Source organism: Narcine bancroftii, chromosome 4 (assembly GCF_036971445.1).
Source record: "Narcine bancroftii isolate sNarBan1 chromosome 4, sNarBan1.hap1, whole genome shotgun sequence".
Taxonomy (NCBI): domain Eukaryota; kingdom Metazoa; phylum Chordata; class Chondrichthyes; order Torpediniformes; family Narcinidae; genus Narcine; species Narcine bancroftii.
Window position 1 is genome coordinate 234,642,789 of NC_091472.1, and position 14,549 is coordinate 234,657,337.

At 41.3% G+C, this 14,549-nt stretch overlaps 1 protein-coding gene across 1 annotated transcript in view; it reads left to right on the top strand.

Annotated features, from left to right (window-relative positions):
- Positions 1-14,549, top strand: part of LOC138762443 (uncharacterized) — a 72,021-nt gene that overhangs the window by 40,529 nt on the left and 16,943 nt on the right. Inside the window, 9 exon segments of the mRNA XM_069936200.1 lie at positions 2,977-3,203; positions 3,301-3,409; positions 3,602-3,829; positions 4,365-4,498; positions 5,866-6,009; positions 6,172-6,214; positions 8,930-9,003; positions 9,337-9,463; positions 14,026-14,086. Coding sequence (XP_069792301.1) covers positions 2,977-3,203; positions 3,301-3,409; positions 3,602-3,829; positions 4,365-4,498; positions 5,866-6,009; positions 6,172-6,214; positions 8,930-9,003; positions 9,337-9,463; positions 14,026-14,086 — 1,147 coding nt within the window.

Consider the following 14,549-nt stretch of genomic DNA (forward strand, 5'->3'; position numbering starts at 1 on the left):
ACCCAATAAAAATACTGTTGGATCTAAAACTATTTTAATCTTATACAGATATTCTAAAAACGATTGAATTTTCTTCCAAAAAGATTGTACATGTATACATAACCAAACAGCATGAAAAAAAGTTCCAACCGTATCACCACATCTAAAACACAAATCCGATTCATTAAAACCATATTTTTTTAATTTTTCAGGTGTCAAATATAATTGATGTAAAAAATTGTAATTAATCATTGCATAACGTGCATTTATCAATCGAGTTACACTATCATAACAGATATCTAACCAATCATCTTCAGAAAAAATAAAACCAATATCTGCTTCCCATTTAATTTTAAATCTATCCCAACCCTTTTTATCCATACCATCCTGTAATATTTGATACATAAATGAAATATAACCCTTCTCAAGAAAAGTCTCAAATTTAGTCATTTTAGGTAAAATCATCTCTCTACCAAACATACATTTTACCAAAGATCGAATTTGATAATAAAGAAATAAAGAATTCTTATCAATACCAAAATCTTCCCTCATCTGATTAAAAGATAAAAACTTACCCTCTTTAAAACAATCTCCCAAATTTTTCACACCTTTAAATCTCCAGTGCAGTAAACTTTGATTATGTATTGAAAAAGAAATAAGTTGATTATTATACAACGGAGTCAAAGCCAATAATTTACCCCTAGAGCCTATCATTTTATTTTTCTTTATCCATAACTTCATTAAATGTTTTAGTATAGGCACATTATATTGTTGTAACAAATTTATATTCCACCTAAACAAAAACTGATGTATTTCAAATTCAGAAATACTTGCCATCTCAATTTTAGCCCAACAAGGAGGCCTTACCAAATCCATCAATGCCTCATAATAATTTTGAAAATGTGGTAAACGTAGTCCCCCTAATTCATATTTCCAAGTTAATTTATTCAAAGCTACTCTCGAAAATGTACCCCTCCATAAAAACTCCCTAACCATTTTATTTAAATCTCGAAAAAAAATTTTATCAAGTAAATACGGAATAGATTGAAACAAATACTGTATACGTGGAAAGATATTAATCTTAATTGTATTTATCCTTCCCATTAAATTAATAGGTAAATCAAATCAGTTTTGATTTTTTTTCATTAACGGAGCATAATTTAATTTATATAAAGATTGATCATTAACTTTCAAAATTATACCCAGGTATTTAATTCGATCAGTCCACTTCAAATTAATAATATTCTTATAAACAATAATCTCCTTCACTTACTGGTAATATTTCACTTTTTTCCCCCAATTAACTTTATATCCAGAAAGACGTCCATATTGTATTAAACATTCCTTCAAATGCAAAAGTAACTGAGCTGGGTTTGTTAAATCCACCAATACATCATCAGCAAATAAATTAATTTTATACTCCTCATCTAAAACTTTCATACCTTGTATCTGTGTATTTTGTTTTATCAACTGTGCTAAAGATTCAGTCACTAACGCAAACAAAGTTGGTGATAAAGGACAACCTTGACGAATTGATTGAGTTAACTTAAAAGATTCCAAAATCAAACCATTTGTCAATACTCTAGCTACTGGTTTACTATATAGAGCCCTAATCCAACCAATAAAAGAAGGACCAAACTTAAATTTCTCCAAAACTTTAAACAAAAAATTCCATTCAACTTTATCAAATGCTTTTTTCTGCATCTAAGGATATCACCATCGGATGATCTAAAGATTGTCAAAATCTATTAATCAAACTAATCACGCGCAAAATGTTATCTGAAGCTTATCTATTCTTTATAAAACCTGTTTGATCAATATGAATCAACTTTGGTAAAAATTTAGCCAATCTATTCGCTAATATTTTAACTATTATTTTATAATCTACTTTTAACAACGAAATTGGTCTATATGAAGATACTTTCAAAGGATCTCTATCTTTTTTAGGAATTATTGTAATTAAAGCACTAGAACAAGACTCTGGTAATTCATAATGTTCTCCAACTTGACGTAATACATCCCCAAACACTGTATGCAAATTTGGTATGGCACAAATTGGAGAGTGTACAATTTATCAATATCAAAATCTTCCCTCATCTGATTAAAAGATAAAAACTTACCCTCTTTAAAACAATCTCCCAAATTTTTCACACCTTTAAATCTCCAGTACAATAAACTTTGATTATCATCATTAAAAATTTTATAAAATTCAACCGAAAATCCATCATCACCAGGCAATTTATCATTCAGCATTTCCAGCATAGCCATTTTAATTTCTGAATCAGTAAATGGTTCTTTTAACTCCTGTATATCTCCATCCTCTAATATTGGTAAATTCAACTGTGATTAAAAAAAGATCAATCGATCCAGTTTCCTGTTTTCCTTCAGATGTATATAACTTTTTATAAAATGAATAAAATTCATCATTAATCTCATGAGGTTTATAAGTAATAAGAGAATTCCGTCTAACAGCATTAATAGTCCTCGATATCTGTTCTTTCTTTAATTGCCACGCCAATACCTTATGTGCTTTCTCTCCCCATTCGTAATACTGTTGTTTAGTCCTATTAATCGCACATTCAAATTGATAAGATTGCAAAGTATTATATTTCAATTTCAGCCTAGATAATTCTATTTTCTGATCTTCTGTAGCATCTTTCTGAAATTCCTTTTCTAACTCATCGATCTGTTTCTCTAATTCAAGACTCTGATTTAATCGATTATCTCTGCCACTCTTATGGTCATGTGGATTACCTTCGATCCAATGCCTTATGGCAAACATACCACACTGTGATGCAGCCACCCAAAACGATCTCGATAGAGCTTGAGTAGAAAGTTGACAGAATGATGGCCGGTAGCCTTGTCCGCCTCAGCCTTCTCAGGAAGTGTAGTCACTGTTGCACCTTCCTGACAAGTAAGGAGATGTGTGTCCAGGATAGATCACTTGTTAAGTGGACTCTGAGGAATTTGGTGCTCTCCGCTCTCTCCATTACTGAGCTATTAATGTGTACTGGAGGCTGGTGGTTCCTGGTCCTCCTGAAGTTGACAATCATCTCCTTCATCTTGTCTACACTGAGACTTGGGTTGTTCCTCTCACACCATTTCACAAGATTTTCCACCTCTTCTCTGTAGTGCAACTCATCGTTGTTGGTAATGAGGCTGACGACTGTTGTATCATCTGCAAACTGGATGACACTGTTGGAGCTGGATCTGGTGATGCAGTTGTGAGTCAGTAGCATGAACAGGAGTTGGCTGAGCACACAGCCCTGTGATATGCCAGTGCTCCGCATGTTGGTGCTCAATGTTCTGCTGCCAACCCAGACAAAACTGAGTCTCAGCGAGGGCAGCTTCTCCACCAGCTTCTGGGGAATGATTGTATTAAACGCTAAGCTGAAGTCAATGAAGAGCAGCCTGGCATATTGTTCTCTAGGTGGGTCAGAATGGAGTGGAGGGACAAGGCTATTGCATCCTCAATGGGACATTTCCATCTCGAGGTGAATTGAAATGGAAGGTCTAATGACCAGATGCTCAAAGCATTTCGTAATGGTAGAGGTCAGTGTCACTGGTCAGTAGTCATTGAGACCTGTTACTGGCACTCTCTTTGGCATTGGGATAATGGTAGCTGTCTTGAAACCTGCAAGGACGGTGGACTGCTGCAGTGATGTGTTGAAGATGTTCATAAGGACCTCCATAAGTTGGTCTGCACAGTCCTTCAGTTCTCGACTGGGTAAGTTGTCTGGTCCTGCTGCCTTGTGTGGGTTCACCTTGGATAGGATTCTCCTCATCTCCGCCACGGCTATGCAGGGGATGCATTCATTAGAGGGAGCCTGTTTTTCTTGTGAAGCCATGCGTAGAAGGTGGTCAGTCTGCCCAGAAGGGAGGCATTGTTGTCTTTGGCTCACGAGATTGTCCTGTGGTCTTTTGAAAGCACTGTGATCACATCCAACTTCAGTACCGGGATTTGTTGAACGTTGGCAGTGACCACAGTTATCATATTCGTAAGCATTTTGGTGTCTGCTTCTCCTGTTCTGTCGTGACTGGCCAGGCAAACTCGTCAGTGGCTTTGCTGTTTATTGTGCTATATTTTCAGGGACAGGCCAAGCTTAGCTTTCCTGTAGGGACTATACCTTGGTTAGGAGTGGTGCGTCAGTGAGAAGATCATCTCTGAGAGGGCTGTCCACCCATTCTGAAAATTTTATCTTTGAAGAGTTGTTGGTAGTAATGCTCAAACACTCTCAACTGAGCCCACTTTCAAATCCCACTCCCACCCAAGCCTCACTGCTCTTGATAAGGAGCTATATACTGTGCAGAAGCAGGCTCTTCAGGCCTCGAATCCACTCCCATTGACCTGAATCCCACTTTATTCTCCCTTGTGACTCCCCCAGATTCTACCACTCAACCACATACTGGGGGAAATGTACAGTGGCCAATTAGCCCCACCATTCTGGGATGTGGAAGGAAACCGGAGCGCCTGGGAAGAGGGGTGGGGGTAAGGGGACACAAGGCCTGGACCTTGACAGTAGGTTAGGATTGAACCTGGCTCTGTGAAGCTGTGAGGCTCACTGTGCAACTGCAGTGCCCTCCTCCCACAAAGGAAACTACGCAAGAACTATCACCAGGATCGTACATATTTAGAGGCTGGTACACGTGACCTGACCAGGACTCTCTCCACTAGTAACCTATTAATATGTAGTGGAGAGTGGCCATTCCTGGTCCTCCTGAAGTCTACAATCATCTCCTTTGTCTTGTTCACATTGAGACTCAGGTTGTTATTCGTGCACCAGTTCATAAAATCTTTCACTCTTCTCTGTAGTGCAACTCATTGTTGTTGATGAGACCCAACTACTGTCAAGCCATTTGCAAACTGGATGATTCTGTTGGAGCTGGAGCTGGCATTTACAACAGAGACATTCAGCACATCTGCAGGATAGACTGCAGAAATCTTTTCTCATATCCAATGTGAATCAATTAAACAACACTGATTTGGGCTAAGGAGGAAGAGATTTAGAGGTAATCTGATTAGATGATGGTGAGCATCATTGCCTGAGAGAGTGGTGGAACCAGAATTTAAGTAACAATAGAAACAAACACGTAAATCACCTCAGCAAAGAAAGCTGCAGGCCAGATACTGGAAGATGAGCACAAAAAGCATAAGAAATAGGAGCTGGAGTTGACCAAGTGGCCTGTCAAGCCTACTCCGTCATTCAATAAGATCATAGCTGAACTGGTCATGGACTCATTGGGATTTCAGAGAATGAGAAGGGGCGTTCCCATTAAAGCATTTCAAATATTGAAAGATGTGGACAGAGTTGATGTAGAAAGGTGGTTCCCCCTGGTGGGGGAGTCTAGAACAGGAGGACACAACTTTAGGATTGAAGGGTGTCTGCTTCAAACAGATTTCTTCAGCCAGAGGGTGGTGAATCTGTGGATTTTGTTGCCACAGGCAGTTGTGGAGGCCAGGTCATTGGATGTATTTCAGCCAGATAGGTTCTTGATTAGCCATGGTATCAAAGGTTATGGGGAAAACGCTGGGCAGTGGGGCTGAGTGGGAAAATGGATAAGCTCTAGATTAAATGGCGGGGCAGACTTAGTAGGTCGAATAACTGATTTCTGCTCCAATATCTTATGGCTTTTCCCCATTACCCTTAATTCCCCGATGCAAAAATCTGCCTGAAAATGGGACTAATACAGATGGTATGTGATGGGCTGAATGGCAGGTTTCCATGCTCTGATGCTTTCGACCACACCAAGTAATGATTGTGGATTTCCTTCCCTGAAGTAAGTGAATTAACTCAATTAATTTTTACAACCAAAACCCTGTTGTATTGGTAGTTCAAACCCAATTCTCATTTGCAGTTAGAGGCTATTCTCTGTTATTACAAATAGTTGTTTGTTGAGGAAAGGAAAATTGAGTTTTGGCAACATTATAGTGGATTTTACTGCTACTTCCTTGGTGATGGGTTCATTGAATTCAGCTTCAGTGTGTGCCTGGTGGGGGTTGTGTCTCTCATTGTAGAGCAGACCAGTGAGGTAAAACATATTGTACCACAAAGTTGGGACTCCTTGGGCCAGGAGCACGGTTCCAATTATAGTTTATTATCTGGTTTATTTGAAGTGTTCACCTCCCAGTTATGAATATTCACATCAGCAGATTGAATGCATATGCACCTCATTTGTTTTCTGATCTCTTAGACTCTCAGGCGAGGACGCAGGAGACTTGATGGGACCTCCCCAGGTAAGGAGCATTCTCATGTGATGGTGCCCTCCAGAGACCATACTTGCTCTGACTGCATTCTTGTTCAATCCAATCCTGCACTGGAGGGATGATTGGGTTTGTCCCTGGGATACCGCAATACATTTCTTAGATAATATGGAATTACTTTTATAATCTTTGATTTGTTATGAAGGTAGAAGTGTTGACTAGTTAATGAGGTAATTTATCACTTGGATAAGAATTCTATCTTTCTTGGTAGTGGGTTTAGATTTTCCTTTTTTAAATAAAATATATCAATACAATATAATCTGATTAAAATGCTGAGTATCTTGGATGAAATGATATGATTTAAGTGTAATGTATCCTTTTGAATTTTAACATACTCTATTTTTAGGTGTGAAATTTCAATGTTAATAAAAATATTTAAAAATAAAACATGGAAAGTACACCTGCAAGTTTCCTGGGCTGGCACTCGCTGTGAGTTAGACTGAGATATGGAGATGCAGGAACAAGTTTCCTGGGTTGGCATTTAAAGTTAGTTTGACAGAACTATGGAAAGTGTGGTCCTGGGCTAGCACTCGCTGTGAGCTAGACTGAGGTTTGGAAATGTACTAGCAAATTTCCTGGGTTGTCAGCCACGTGTGAGGGCTGCAATCTACTTCCACTGAGGGTGTCCTGAGTTGTGCTAGGGGAGATGGAGGTAACGAGATGATATGGATACAAGGAATTTGGAAAACTGAAAGTCACGTTGTGCAATTTGCAGAAAGAAACAAGGGCAGGAAATGTTGAAGATAAAGTATTGTAGGTGTAGGAACAGCAAAAACAATTGTTGGAAATGCAAAGCAGTTCATTGGGAGAGCAACAAACTTGATATTTCAAGTTGAAGACATTCTCAACCTTTTTTTGGCCAGACACTACACCCCCCGCCCCACCCAACCCAGGACTCTGCTCAGTTTATGGGCCCCCTTCCCTACGAAGCAGTCAAGTTTTGGTTTCTTCTGTACTCCTCTCCTACTGACTACATAAATTAACATTTATGTTGCGTGAGCTGAAAAGAAAACAAGGCTTTTACTTAAATGTGCTATGGCCCTCAGGGTGGGGTTGGCCAGAGGAGGAGGTGGGGTCATAGGGATCCCGTTGAGAATGGCTGTTCGAGGCAGAACTGAAGAATTTGAGAAATGTATTTTAGGTTGTAGTGGAGGTGGAGATAACATGTGTGATCAGATCCAGACCAAGGTAACAATAAGGTAAAAACTGGCAGTAGAGATAGAAGAAAAAAAAGTAACACATTGGAACGGGAAGATACAGCCATATCTAAGGACAATAGGAAGAAAAAGGGTGTGTTTATCTGAAGTTGTTTTATTTGACATTGAATCTTAAGGGCTGTTGATGTGCCCAGATGAAAGATGAGATATTGTTCTTTGACTTCACGTCAGGGCATTGTAGGTTACAGACTGAGTCAGAGTATATTTAGACAGAGCACTAAAGTGACAGATGACTGGAAACTCAAGGTTGTCCTTATGGAGTCTATAAAGGTGTTCAACAGTCATTAAATTTAGGTTGGTTATTTTCCACTTAGAAGAGGCCACATTATTTTAAGTGCAATTGAATTGATGCTTCATCTGGAAGGAATATTTTGGTACTGTATATAGATATGGTGAAAGAAGACGTGTTGTGTCTCCATTGCACGTAAGGTGTGCAAATACAAGAGGAGTGAATCGTGGAGTGGGGAAGAGAGGTGATGAAAGAATAGTCTTCTGAGAAAGTGTGGTTCCTGACTGGGAGACACTCTTGGTTGATGGACTGATGGGGAGGAAGAGGAGAAGGCAGTGATGGGACTATTCCCTGTGTGAATCCCCCTTGGGGTAGGAGAGGAGGAGGATTTGTCTCTATCAAGGCTTGTCATCAGAAAGCATTAATCAATGTTGCTTCAAGGGTGTGGATGATAGGTTGAGAATGTGGCAAGGGATTTTGGAGAGATGGGGGTGGAGAATACAAAGTGATTCCAGTGGGGGTAGGGTTTTCTGAAATGTTATTGGTGGAAACAGGGTGTCTGGGATCCTATTTGTAGAAGTCTTCTCGAGACTGACTGAGGAAAGTGGCCTGCAAACAAGTGGCCCTAACACTGACTTTAAAATAGTGGCAGACCTTACACAGCAGTTAGGAAATTAGCTGAGCCATGATTCTGTCTTAAGCACACTGAAATGCTGGGGGAATTCAGCCGGTCTATTCAGCATCTATAGGAGACAGATATATTGCCAATGTTTTGGGCCTGAGCCCTTCTTCAAAGAAAAATCAGAAAAGGCAGAAGGAGGATATATCAGAAAGTCTCAGAATTCAAACAATGGGGGAAGAATCCAGACCAACAAAAGGTGTTAATTGGATGTGATAAGGGACTAGGTAGATCATGTCTATGTGAAAGAAGACAGGGGATGGAGAGACGATGGGGGAAGCAGGGGGAAAAAGTCAGAGAAGTTGATATTAATGCTATCCAGTTGGAAAGTGCCCAGTCAGAAGGGATGAGGTGTTTTTCCTCCAATTTTTGGGTGGTCTTAGTCTGGCAGTGCATGAGACTATGGACAGATATGTCAGCAAGGGAATGGGTTGGAGAATTGAAGATCAACAAAGTGATCTTGCAGTCTGTGTCCAGTCTCTTTGATGTAGAGGAGACCACAGCAGGAACACCGTTAGATGACCCCTGCAGATTCATAAGTGAAGTGTTGCTTCCCTTGGAAGGACTATTTGGGGCCCTGAATGGTATTGAGGGAGGTGGTGTGGGCACAAGTGGAGCACCTCCTGAGGTCACAAGGGTAGGTCCCCATGGGATGATTAGTGGGGAGGGAAGAGAGGAGAAAAGACATTTGGGCAATTCCACTACTCACCTATTTTATATGACCTGGGGAAACTTGCATCAAATTCTCTTTCAGTATATTTGACACAGGGTACCAGAGAAGCTCACCACTGTGAGATGTTAGGCCAGAGTTTAAACTGGTGGCTTTTATCTGCTAACACCCCTGAATCCTTGATCAACAGGAGGACCAGTGAGCGAGGCAGCCAGAGGAGCAAAGGTCAGCAGTGATAAAAGGGTCAAGGAAGGGGCAAAAGTCAGCTGCTGAGAGCAGCAATCCTCTGCTGACATGGAGGAGATGATGCTGGAGGAAGATGGAAATCAGCATCGATCGTATCAACCTGCACATTCCCGTCACACCCTTAACTACAACTCTGTACATGAGAGAGAGCTCTCTCAGGACACCAGACAAGCAGCACGTGGTAAGAGTTTGAAATACCAGGAGGGAGGTGGAGTGAACACCTTGGCTCAGGAACAGGTGATTTAAGGAAGCAAAGCAGCACAGATGATTGATGTCTCCTGATAATCACCAACTGTTTCCTTCCTGGAGCTTAATCAGCCAAATTAAATGTTCCTGGGGAAAAATTCTGCCTTCAACCTCCATGTGTTGTGTTAATTAAAACATCTCAAGGGTTTGTGATGTTGCGGTGACCCCACTCTTGTCCCAATTCTAAGGAAAGCAGTTTCAACAGTGCAAAATGAAACACTTGGATCAGAAATAGCACTCCCTTAAAGGTCAAAAAATGGCTTAAATGCAAAGCGTATCTTTATTTGTGCTACAATTTATAATATTCTGAAGCAGAGTGAACACCAGTAGACTATGAACACTTGATGGAACAGAGCAGAGTTTTGCCACATCCCCTATTTCTTATAATTTTTCTTCCAATGCCTATCAGGCTCTTGAACCTCCCCTTTCAATCCTAATCATAAACTACTCTCTGCCCCACAAAATGACCTGTCTGCACTATTGTAACTGAATATTTAGTATCTGTCTATCTTTTTATTATTTTTTTTTTATACAGTAATTTGATGTATATAATTGGAATTTTTTTTTAGATAGTGTCTGTTTGGCGGCAGCAAGTATTTTGGGGCATATGTACATTTTACGGGTGGGTATGACAATAAACTCATTACCATTACCATTAACAATGGCGTGAAGCAAGGCTGTGTTCTCGCACCAACCCTCTTTTCAATCTTCTTCAGCATGATGCTGAACCAAGCCATGAAAGACCCCAACAATGAAGACGCTGTTTACATCCGGTACCGCACGGATGGCAGTCTCTTCAATCTGAGGCGCCTGCAAGCTCACACCAAGACACAAGAGAAACTTGTCCGTGAACTACTCTTTGCAGATGATGCCGCTTTAGTTGCCCATTCAGAGCCAGCTCTTCAGCGCTTGACGTCCTGCTTTGCGGAAACTGCCAAAATGTTTGGCCTGGAAGTCAGCCTGAAGAAAACTGAGGTCCTCCATCAGCCAGCTCCCCACCATGACTACCAGCCCCCCCACATCTCCATCGGGCACACAAAACTCAAAACGGTCAACCAGTTTACCTATCTCGGCTGCACCATTTCATCAGATGCAAGGATCGACAATGAGATAGACAACAGACTCGCCAAGGCAAATAGCGCCTTTGGAAGACTACACAAAAGAGTCTGGAAAAACAACCAACTGAAAAACCTCACAAAGATAAGCGTATACAGAGCCGTTGTCATACCCACACTCCTGTTCGGCTCCGAATCATGGGTCCTCTACCGGCACCACCTACGGCTCCTAGAACGCTTCCACCAGCGTTGTCTCCGCTCCATCCTCAACATCCATTGGAGCGCTCACACCCCTAACGTCGAGGTACTCGAGATGGCAGAGGTCGACAGCATCGAGTCCACGCTGCTGAAGATCCAGCTGCGCTGGATGGGTCACGTCTCCAGAATGGAGGACCATCGCCTTCCCAAGATCGTATTATATGGCGAGCTCTCCACTGGCCACCGTGACAGAGGTGCACCAAAGAAAAGGTACAAGGACTGCCTAAAGAAATCTCTTGGTGCCTGCCACATTGACCACCGCCAGTGGGCTGATAACGCCTCAAACCGTGCATCTTGGCGCCTCACAGTTTGGCGGGCAGCAGCCCCCTTTGAAGAAGACCGCAGAGCCCACCTCACTGACAAAAGGCAAAGGAGGAAAAACCCAACACCCAACCCCAACCAACCAATTTTCCCTTGCAACCGCTGCAATCGTGTCTGCCTGTCCCGCATCGGACTGGTCAGCCACAAACGAGCCTGCAGCTGACGTGGACTTTTTACCCCCTCCATAAATCTTCGTCCGCGAAGCCAAGCCAAAGAGAAAGAGATTATCCTCATAAATGTATTTAAATGAATATCCTTTCCCAAAATGCCCTCCAACTCCAATGGCACCCACTGGTGGGGGAAGAATTAGTAGACATCAAATGCTCCCTCTCTGGAATGCATTCTTGGAGGAGGAGCTGGCTTGGACAGAACCTCTGACATCCTGCTGCCTGGGCCAGTGAATGGGCACCTTGGCCAGGTCCTGGAATAGTCTGATGAAGAGCTTGTCTGCAGCAGGTGACTCAAGTTCAAAAGGTAGAACTTAAGTGCAACCAGTTGTATTTTATATTGTATATAGATATGTTTTGAAGGAGATAAATTGTGGCAGGTTTTTTTTTAAAGTGTAGGTCACATACAAACAGTTCAAAACAGATCTCATTTAAAATACTAGACCTCTGCTCAAGCCAGACAGGCCCAGCTCTGAGAACCTTTGCAAAAACTTGAAGAGTGCACAAGGGACTTCACTAATGGATTGATGTTTTGGAAAGCAACAAATGAAAGAACTCAGAAGATTAGGTTCAGAGCTGCAGGCTGTCTGAGTGCAGTTGGCTGTTCTAAGAGGGTCATGTGGTTTTGCAAGCAGAGAGAGTAAAACACATTTTCTGTGTGTGTGTGTGTGTGTGAGTGAGTGAGTGAGTGAGTGAGTGAGTGAGTGAGTGAGTGAGTGAGTGAGTGAGTGAGTGAGTGAGTGAGTGAGTGAGTGAGTGAGTGAGTGAGTGAGTGAGTGAGTGAGAGAGAGAGAGAGAATTCGGTTCTACAGTTAACCAGCAACAGCTGGGACTGGAACAGGACAAGCTAACAAGCTTGTGGAAAAACTCCACTTTGAAGGCGGGTTGTGAGTGCTTAATTCAGCCTGGTCAAACCCCATGTGGCCCATACAAGAGGTGATGGCTGGCTGTATAATGTTTCATTTGAAATAAGAGAAACAAAAAGGAACTCTGTGGTGACCTGAAAGAAAGAGGTTATCATATGTGTTACAGAGTTCTGTGTTGTGTATTGACCTGTTGTGTGGTTTTTATGTTAAAAAGTGACAGTTTGCCTTAGAGAGCCAAGGTGAAGGTGGACTGTTGAGAGAGTGGGCGATGGTCTGAGCATGTGCAAAAAAAAAGAAAAAAACTTCTGGACTTGGACGATAAACCACCACTGGGTGGTGCTGTGGAGTGGAAGAAGCCCCAGAGCATGAGTCATGGTCTGGAGGACAGTTTAGAATGTTGGGATTTCAAAAAGGATGAACATTCCAAAGGCATCCAGAAGGATCCGGACCAAGCCAGTGATTCCTCTCTCTGCAAGCAACAAAAGACAACTTCAAATTTTGTGCTCTCTCTCTCAAAGATCTTTTGGCTTCAGTTTACCAAACAAACTGAATTTTGTTTATGATCTTTGCTTCAATTGACATTGAAGTTTTGTGAGTCTTATGCCTAAGTTTTTCTGTGGGCTGGATGGCAATATAACTTAGACTTACATAGATTATATTTAGGCTGGGGAATTTATTAGTTTTACACTGCTATAGAGATTTGCATAGTAACCAGTGGGCATTGTTATAAAAGGGGGGATTTTGAATAAAGTTTGAAGGTGAATTTTTTGTTAATAAAGTAATTGTTCATCTTTACCCCTGTGTGATCTGCCTTCTTTGTGGTTGCTGGTTTGAACTTGTAACAATCTGGATGGGGCAAGTATTCTACTATTAACAACCCCTTTCTGATTCTAAGCGCACATGTATGTGTGAGTAAGTTTAGAAAATTTATTTGATTCACAGTCCAATCTCACTTCTCCAAGTTCACTGGTTGTGGGCAATTCTTATATTGTGCACAGAATTTAACATTTATGAATTTCACCAGGCTTCGGTGCTTGTTGGGTTTTCAGAGAGAGATTTATGGCTCATGGGACACCCACAATTGATTCCTTTTAGTGTCTTGTTGAAGAAACTTGCCCCATCAGGATTTTCCAGATGATAATCTATATCTTTCAGGTCACCACAGAATTCTTTTGTTTCCCTTATTTCAAATGAAACATTAGCCAGCCAGTCCTCTCCTATGGGCCACAGGGGCTTTGACCAGGCTGAACTCTCACAACCTGTCTTCAAAATTGGGTTTTTCCTGTTCCAGTCCCAGCTGCTGCTGAACGGTAGAACTGAATTCTCTCAGCCTGTTTCTCTCTCTGCTTGCAAAACCACATACCGTCTTAGAATAACCAAATCAATGATCCATTAGTAAAGTCCCTATAGGGATTCTTCAAAGTTTTTGCAAAGGCACTTGGAGCCAGGACGATCTGGCTTGAGCAGAACTCCAGCATTTTAAATGAGATCTGTTTTGAAGTGCTTGTGTGATCTACACTTTAAAAAAAAACTGCCACAATTTATCTCCTTTAAAACATATTTATATAAAATACAACATAATCTGTCACACCAGAATTTGAGAAGTAACCCTTTCAAGTACTGAAACAGGGGCTGCAACCTCTAATAATTCATATAAACATGGAATACTTCAGGTTTCTGTACCTACCCAAAATCTATTGGAAATCTAAGGCTTTAGATTTAACTTTACTCATCCTTAACTACAATAAACTAATGCTGGGCTGCCTATAACTTTTTCCTGGCAAGCCATTGAATTCCTAACTCACAAATACTTATCTATTTTCTGATCAGGATTCACCCACAGGAAATCTGCTGCTGGCTGGTCCCAGTCATTGTCCAAACTCCACAATGTGTGAGTATTACTGTATTATTGCAGGCTCCCTTTACTTGCTGAGGGTGGGCCCCAGAAATGTGGGCCTTCCCTCCCTCACCATGGGATGCTCTCCCTTTTGCAGCTTCCCTTCTACATGTCACTGTTAAATCGTTCGCACCAGTGCCTCACTTCAAAGAGAAAAATAGCAGCAACTGCATGGTTCCTGCACAATTGATTAATGTTACATTTGTTGACAGAGCTCTTTTGTGGGCAGAAGCTTCTCTGCTGGCAAGAAGGCATAGATTTAAGCATCTTTGGGGAGATCTGGAGCTTTGTTTGATGCAGAGTTACTGTGAACTAGAATTAAATGCTGGATACAAACTCAATAGTAACTTCCAAATTGTACTTGCAGAGGAATTAATGAACAATGTGGTTTACAGAGAAGTGGCAGGTGGAGTTCAATCCAGAAAAGCGTGACATGATGCATTTTGGAAGATTGAAC